Source organism: Zosterops lateralis (genome assembly GCF_965231275.1).
Source record: "Zosterops lateralis genome assembly, chromosome: 31".
NCBI lineage: Eukaryota > Metazoa > Chordata > Aves > Passeriformes > Zosteropidae > Zosterops > Zosterops lateralis.
Window position 1 is genome coordinate 5,866,944 of NC_139791.1, and position 8,407 is coordinate 5,875,350.

General features: G+C 53.8%; 1 protein-coding gene across 1 annotated transcript; it reads right to left on the reverse strand.

The window, feature by feature from the left end:
• Nucleotides 1–1,896: 1,896 nt before the first annotated feature.
• On the reverse strand, nucleotides 1,897–5,276 carry LOC310920819 (olfactory receptor 14J1-like; the record flags this gene model as incomplete). Its single annotated transcript, XM_083880870.1, has 2 exons — nucleotides 5,135–5,276; nucleotides 1,897–2,852 (listed from the first exon to the last, which is right to left on the reverse strand). Exon 2 carries the CDS (start codon nucleotides 2,827–2,829, stop codon nucleotides 1,897–1,899), a length of 933 nt encoding a protein of 310 aa, XP_083736996.1. The 5' UTR covers nucleotides 2,830–2,852; nucleotides 5,135–5,276.
• Between the last annotated feature and the right edge of the window lie 3,131 nt (nucleotides 5,277–8,407).

The window sequence follows — 8,407 nt, forward strand, 5'->3', positions numbered from 1 at the left end:
ATCTCAGAGACTCCACGCTCCCGTCTTAAGTAAAAACCTGAAGCAGCTCATCTCCCAGGGACTGCCATTCTGCCACCAAAAAACCAGCGTCAGGGCTGCAAAAAAACCCATGGGGTCTAGCGTAATAAAACAACCCCTGGACGTCCCTTTCGGGAACAGAGATTCCCTCCTTCTGTAGGACCTGAAACCAAAGGTCCAACTCGAGGGCATCACCCTCTGAGGACAGGGAAGAGACCATATCTCTTACCACTCGTTACCTCAGACACACAACAAATGCATTCTCCACACTGGGCACAAACACAGTCTGGACACGGAAGGGTCCAACTGATGTGCAGTTCTCATGCTAGGTCACCAGATGTCACTATCCCGGACACACAAAAGACACACAGGCAGCAGCAGGTCAAGCAGCAAAGATTCTAATTTAATGTCTGACTCTATCCTTATATACACTTTGTACAGAAGGCCAAATATTGGCCAAAAGGGTCACCACCTTATGAACATCATTGGTGGAAATGACCATCAGTCACATTCCTCCTCCTAGAGAAGAAATATGTAAACATAGGTAAGTTCTAAAAATACATATAGTTTACATGAAGCAGTGTGAGAATGCTGCTACAAAGGTTCGAAAACTCCGAGGCAAGAAAATTCAGGGCGACAACGGGGGTGCTCAGGCCTGCTCTGGGCAGTGCAAACAGGGGCTCCTGAGCCAGTCCTGCCGTGTCTGTGCCTGCAAGGATCCTGCACCTGTGGGAGCTGGGGGAGAGGCCAGGGCTGCACAGGGGGGATGGTGTTGGCAGGTGCATGAGGACGCTTTGGGACGCTGCCCTGGGGTGTCCAGTGCAGTGGGGATGGATCAGCCCCTGCTCTGCTGCTCCTTCCCATCTCCTTCAGGGCCCTTGCAGAGCCCCAGCCATGCTGTTTGTCCCCAGGCTGCCCAGGGCCACCCTGGGGCTGCTCACGGGGCTTTTCTGTGCTAAACATTGGCCTGGGCGTGTTCTGGAGAGAGCCTGGGCAAGGAGCCTGGAGCCCCCAGGCCCTGCCCTGAGGTGTCAGCGCTGCCCCAGCAGTGCCCATGGCCTGTCCCTGCTGCAGCCCCGGCACTGCCACCCCCAGCCCTGTGCCCGGCCCCGAGAGCCCTCAGGCCCTACAGCAACACCAGGGCCAGGAGGGCAGCGGGGCAGGGCCATGGGAGCAGCACTGGCAACACCAAGGGCTGCTGGTGCTGGGCACAGCTGCTGTGCCAGCCCTGATCTGCCCCCAGCTCTGCACACAGACATTGCTGCTGTAGTCGCAGAGAAGGTAAAAAAAGACAGATTTCTGGAGAAGACTTTGCTGGATCATTTAGTTCGTTTAAACACACTGAGAGCAAAGCTCATTAACACATTCCTTGGTGACAGTGGAGATGTGTTACCCCTGCCTTTAGAGGGGCAACACGTTGTGACGTGGGAGCGGACCTTCACAGAGGACAGCAGGCAGCAGCTTGGTGAATCATGGAAAGCTCTTTATTATCTGACTCCAATAGGCTTATATACATTTTGTACAGAGGGCCAAGATTGGCCCAAGGAGGTTACAACCTCCTGACTCCATTGGTCAATATGACCATCAGTCAAGTTCTCTCTCAGAGAACAAGAATGCAAAACATACAGATAAATTCTAAGAATACAATATTGTTTACATGAAGCAGCGTGAGAAGCTGCTGCAAAGACTCAAACACTTGAAGGCAAGAAATTCAGGGACAAACAGAGATGGAGAGAAACAAAATGGCAAAACCTGCTACCCTTCTTCATAGACAATATTAAAAATATAAAACAAAGGAAAAAACCTCCAAAATGAAACCAACAAGAATTATCAAAGATTACTTTCATTACATGTGATTTGAAGAAACTGGCAATCAAGTTAATGTTTCTGAAATTGTCCAGTGATCAGTGTCCACACTTCAGCCTTGAGCTCCTGGTTCCTCAGGCTGTAGATCAGGGGGTTCAGGGCTGGAGGCACCACCGAGTACAGAACTGACAGGGCCAGATCCAGGGATGGGGAGGAGATGGAGGGGGGCTTCAGGTAGGCAAATGCTGCAGTGCTGAGAAACAGGGAGACCACAGCCAAGTGAGGGAGGCAGGTGGAAAAGGCTTTGTGCCATCCCTGCTCAGAGGGGATCCTCAGCACAGTCCTGAAGATCTGCACATACGAGAAAACAATGAATACAAAACACCCAAAACCTAAAGAGACACTAACAGCAAGAAGCCCAAGTTCCCTGAGGTAGGATTGGGAGCAGGAGAGCTTGAGGATGTGTGGGATTTCACAGAAGAACTGGCCCAGGGCATTGCCATGGCACAGGGGCAGGGAAAATGTATTGGCTGTGTGCAGCAGAGCATAGAGAAAGGCACTGGCCCAGGCAGCTGCTGCCATGTGGGCACAAGCTCTGCTGCCCAGGAGGGTCCCGTAGTGCAGGGGTTTGCAGATGGACACGTAGCGGTCGTAGCACATGATGGTCAGGAGGAAAACCTCTGCTGAAATGAAAAACAGAAACAGAAATAGCTGTGCAGCACATCCTGTGTAGGAGATGTTCCTGGTGTCCCAGAGGGAATTGTGCATGGCTTTGGGGACAGTGGTGAGGATGGAGCCCAGGTCGGTGAGGGCCAGGTGGAGCAGGAAGAAGAACATGGGGCTGTGCAGGTGGTGGCCGGAGGCCACGGCGCTGATGACGAGGCCGTTGGCCAGGAGGGCAGCCAGGGAGATGCCCAGGAAGAGGCAGAAGTGCAGGAGCTGCAGCTGCCTCGTGTCTGCCAATGGCAGCAGGAGGAAGTGGCTGATGGAGCTGCTGTTGGACATTTGCTGTGTCTGGACATCCCAACCTGCATAAAGTGGAAAGATAGTGACGTTTGAATGGAGATGTCTCAAAGAAAAGTCAAAACCTCTTCTCAGAGACAGTTTCCTTCCACTAAACACCTCCCCCTTGTCTATGTCTAAAAGAACTTCCTTCAGCTTGGTTGCTGGAGTCCTGATTGCTGTTGGCGCATGTTCATTGAGGGGCTAGACCCCGACCTGCAGGACACCTGGGAGTCAGCCCTGAGCCCCAGTCAGTGCAGGGGAACAGTGAGGGCAGGGGCCAGTCCTGGTGTTTGAACTTGGATAAAAAACCTCCTCCTAGGGCACGGGAGCAGCCAGGGCGAAAGGGATGAGAATTGCTGTAGAGAGCCTGACTGAAGAATGGCTGCGTTCCAAAGGACATATACTATGCGGCTAGTAAAAGTTTAAAAGGTCAAAATGTCATTGAGGCAGATCTGGTTTAGTTAACAAAATGCAGAAGCTTCCTGAGGAATGTAGAGTAAGCCATAAAGATAAGGATAACACTAACAGTGGGATTAGGACTTAGCAACGTGTGCGTCATTGGCTGAGAGCCAATAAGGAGTTATACTTTTGCCATATGTATGAGCTAGTTATGAAGTGTATAAAAATGTAACTCAATTGGAATAAAACGAGATATGCTGACCATGAAAGCATGAGGCATGTCTACCACGGCTCAATAAATCCCTTACAAATTGCTAGTGGCAGAACGAGAGATTCTGCTGCACCTGGGGAGAACAGAGAGTCCAGTGAAGCAGGAGGATTGTCTGAGCCTTAGTGCAGACTGAGAGGAGCTGCTCTGTCCCTGCTGCCCTGGACTTGCACTTTTCTGAGCTCCACTGCCATGTTACCCTGGAAAGCCAGGAGACACTGCTGAGAGCAGAGGGATCCCTGGCACACAAAGTGGCTCCTGCCTTTCCCAAAGTCAGGCAGAGTCAGCTCATTCCCAGCCTGCCAGCCTGCCCTGCCCAGAGCTCCCCGAGGCAGAGGGAGCTGGGACACCCCATTGCTGTGCTCAGCCTGCACAGGAGGAGCCCAAGGGCTGGGCCTGAGCCTGCAGCTGCAACTGCCATTCCCAGAGAGCCCATCAGCAATGCCAGGAGCACCTGGGCAAGGCAAGGAGAGAGAGAGCCAGGCCCTGAGGAAAAGCCTTTCCCTGCCCAGCCCTGCACAGCCCCTCCCAGGTAGCAGCAGTGCAGGACAGTGGCCCTGAGGCCCTGGTCAGCAGGGAATGGACACATGGCAGGAGAGATGCCCTTCATCTCTGGGGCTGCTCTGCTGGCCCAGGAGGGGACTGAGGGCCCTGAGCCCCCACGCTGAGGGCTGTGCTGGCTGGGAGGGGACACAGGAGCTGTGCTGCTCAGGGCAGTGTGTGCCCTGCAGGGCAGGGCTGGCAGGTGCCACATGTCCCCTGCAGCAGGGCTTCCCTCAGCACTGCCTCCCTCCCTCCCTGCCCACGGCTCTGCTGCTGGAGCTGTCCCAGCCCGAGCTGTTCCTGTGGGCCCGGGCTCCTTCCCTGCCAGTGCTGCCAGAGCCCAGCCCAGCCCCTGGGCCAGCTCTGCCCTGCAGCTGCTCGGGGCTGCAGGGATTAAAGAACAGCTCCCCAAGGCCTGGGCACCATGGAAAGATGATGCTGGATGGATCTGGAGGCTGGGGAGGTGGAGGCACTTGCTGAGGTTCCCAGGAATCCTCAGTGTGATGGTTTAGGAGTCTCAGCCCCTGCTCTGCCCTGCACAGCTGAGTTTCCATTGCCACCAAGCTGAGCCATGGAAAAGTTGAAGCACAGATTTAGAAAAGCTGAGACTCAAGCAGGAAACCTCTGCCCCAAATGAGCTCATGAAAAGTCCCCTCAGGAATGACCTGGGCATGAGCTGTAGCTCTCAGCAGCCCTGGCCCACACAGCACACTCTCTACGGCAGCAGGACCTGCCCTGGCAGCAGTCACTCCTTGCACCCACAGCTCCCCTCCACCATCCATGGGAGCTCCCAGGCAGGCTGAGAGCCCCCCCTGGCAGGTGGCACATCCCCTGGCCTGGCCAAGAGCCCTCAGGGCTGCAGCACCTGCTCTGCACCACAGCCCTGGGCAGCCCTGGCTGCAGCCCCAGCCTCAGCCCCTGCAGCCGTCCCTGGCAGCAGGAGCCGTCCTGCCCTGTCCCTCTGACGGTGCCCAGGGCAGCCCCGCTCTGGAGCACATCCTCCCCCAAAGCAGAAAGGGCAGCAGAGCCATCCTTACAGTGCTGTCAGTCCTGTCCTGGGTCAGCTTTAGGAGATCCCTGCAGCCACAGACTAACTGTGTCAGAAGATTTCTCCATGAAGAAGCTCAGAATTCTCAGAAGATGTGATGATTTCTCTGTGAATAATCTCAGAATTGTCCTTCCAGATGTGTTAAGCCTCTGTCTGCATCACTGCTCTCAGGTACCTGCAGGCAGTGCTCTCAGCCCTGCTGGACTGCAAGCAGAGCTGCTCCTCAAGAGAAATGTCTTTTTGAAGCTCTTCTTGGTTGCCAGGATCTGCCTCTGTGCCAGGCGCCTGGACCAGTTGAGCAGCACAGACACAGCAGAAGGACTTTAATGAGTCTCTTGGAGGTTTAGTCTTCAGTCCCTGAACATCTGTCCCTGAGAGTCAGTTAAACAAACATTTCAAGTTTTAAAAGTTAAAATCAAACTCCAAAGTTTCTTGATGTTTTAATGGGACCTACAGAGAGAATCAACTGAGAAAGTCTCTCCAGGTTCCAGTTAGAGCAGAACACTGCAAGCAGTGATGACAGGTGGGGACAAACAAGGCAAAGGTGTCTCTGGTGCTGACCAAACCTGGATGTGTTTCAGGAATGCCAAAGGCCAAGGCCTGAGCCCCAGCCCCTGCCAAGGCACATCCTGTCCCTCCCTCAGTGCTCAGGGCTCTTCCCAGGCCACTGGGATGTGGGGATGTGCAATGCCAAGGGCAGCACCATGGGGCGGCCCCTGCCAGGCTGCTGAGCAGGGCCAAGGAGGCAATGAGGCCCCAGGGCTGCAAGGGTCACTTGTCTCCTGCTCATGGCTCAGGCCCAGGCCCAGCAGCCATGGCCCAAGTGCTGCAGGAGTTGGCTGTGTCAGGGCCTTGCAGCTGCTGCCCATCCCTGTGCCCTGTGCAGCCCAGGCTGTCCTACGGTGTCCATGCCCTGCGCCTCTGTCCCTGCAGGCTGTCGTCATGCCCCGGCTGCCCCACCTGGCTGGGCCCTTCCTTTGCTGACAGCTCTGCCTCCTGCCTGCCTCTGCAAAGCCTTGATTCCAAAATGTTTGATTCCATTTTTATCATGCCTGTGAAGTTGTAGCACAGACACAAGTCGTGCAGGGCCTGCTGCCTCAGTGAGGGTGGTTGGAAGACAAGAATTCATCTGGCTCAAGAGTGCAGTCATAGAGAAAACAAGGACTGAATCTTAAAACTTTGGGTATGTTTTATTGAAATGGGTAAAATGTAATATGCATTTAGCATCTCTATATAAGAGAGACAGTTTTAGAATCACGTGTCAGCACAAGATAGGAGTTAGGGGTTATTCTATGTTGGACCTCATCCCTGTATTAATGATGCCCTGCCCTGGCAGAGAAATTCCTCTCTTCTTGTGTCCAGTCTGGACCTGCCCAGGTGTTGTGTGTGGCAATATTTCTTTCTCAGGCTGTTTCTTACACTGAAAAAGAGCTCCAGAATGTCTGAATCCACCCTTCAAGCCCTATCAGGCTACTCCTATTCTGTCCTCAGTCTTCACTCCCTCATTCTCTGTGGGTCATGTGCGTGAGGCCTCCAGATCCCATCTTGGGGGATTTTTGGGTCCTTTCAAGGTCTTTTCAGATTCAAACATTGTGGTCATAGTCCATGAAAAGTTGAAATATTTTACAGGCCTGTAGTAACAGAGGAAGGGGCAAAGCCTTTAAAATGGTTAAGCATAAATACAGATTTTATGAAAGAAATAAATATTTTAGGATGAGGCTTAAAAAATGGAACAAGTTGTCCATGAATGTCAATGCCACATTCCAAAAAGTGTTCAAGGTCATGAGCTTTGACCATCTGTTGCAGTGGTAGTTGTGCCTTCCCACAGCAAGGGGGCTGCAATAGATGATATTTTAGGGTAAATACAATTTAAAAAACAAACTATAAAAAAAATTAATTCAAGGAAAGTTCTGACATCTTCTCATGAAGGACTCACCAAGGGGGTCAGTGGCAGAGATTTCCAGCATGACCTTGCCAGCTGAGCATGGGGGGTTCTGCATCGGGGTCTGAGACTCACGATGGAAATCCACAAGGGGCATTTGGGGAATGTGCAAGATTTCCCATGGGATGTCTAAGAAAGGACCCCAGGAAGGGAGAGGATGGGGGATCAAGGTGGTTTGCTGGGAGGTGATGCTCAGTGCCCATCCCTGGCCATGCCCCACAGCTGATCCCCACAGCCTGTGGCATTTTCCTAAAACCTCCATTGCCAAGAACTGTCTGGGACAAGGCAGCTCTCTCTGCTCTGGGTACCGAGGGATGTCCCAGTGCCAGATACTGGAGTGGGGACCACAAACCATCAGCTCCTGTGTCCTTTGGGGGCCCAGGCACTGGTGAGACTGGTGCGTTTGCACACAGCACTGGTGTGTGTGGGGCTGGGTGTGACCACCAGGAAACATCAAACCAGAGCAGCCAGAGAGCAGCAGAGGCCTGGGAGCTGCTGTGGGAGATCAGTTCCTGCAGGGATCCACATGGTCTGGGTGTCTGTGCAGCTCTGCATCTCATCCTGCCATGGCAGAGCACACAAACAGCCCCTCCCTGTGCCCCTTTCTCCACTGACTGTGTTTTGGCCTGGCCTGGAAACCTCCCGAGGTCCCTCCCAGGAGGAGTCCCTGTGCATTTCCCTCCCCCATGGCTCTGCCCTTCCTGATCCAGCAGCTGTGGGGCAGCAGAGCTGGGGCAGTGCAGGGACAGGGCTGGCTCTGACAGGGCTGTTGTGGGTTAGGAATGGTGCTCTCCAATTTACCACTCCCACTACAAAGACCATGTGTCTCCCCAGATTTATATTCCCACCACTGTCCTCAACACCACAGGGGCTTTCCCTGCCTGGCCCTGCTGGATCTCAGCCCACGTTTCACCCTCAGGGATAACCTGGAGATGGTGTCCATGGTTCAATCCACCCCTTGCTCACCAGCCCATCTGGAGGTTGCATCTCTGCCCTGATGACCTGAGGTGTCCTGGGCCCATTGAGCCAGAAATAATTCACCCTTTTGTGGCCAGTCCAGACCCACCTGAGACACTTTAATCCTGGCAGCCCCATCCCCCTGTCCATTGTTGTGCTGGTCTTCAGTGCCCAACTCTTGGGTACGTGAGCATCCACAGGAGGGACTTTCACAGCCAACTTCTCCCATGGGCAGAGATGTCTTGCCCCACTCCAGGAGCCCAGATGGGTTTCCCTCTGCGCTGCCAATTGTCCTTTTTCCATTGTTCCAGCCACCTCACAGAGCATTTGCCACCATCCTTGAGTCAGTGCAGAGGTGCAGCTCTGGCCATTTCTCTTCTCAGAGCTCCGGGTATGGTCCCAGTATTGCAGTGACTGCAGG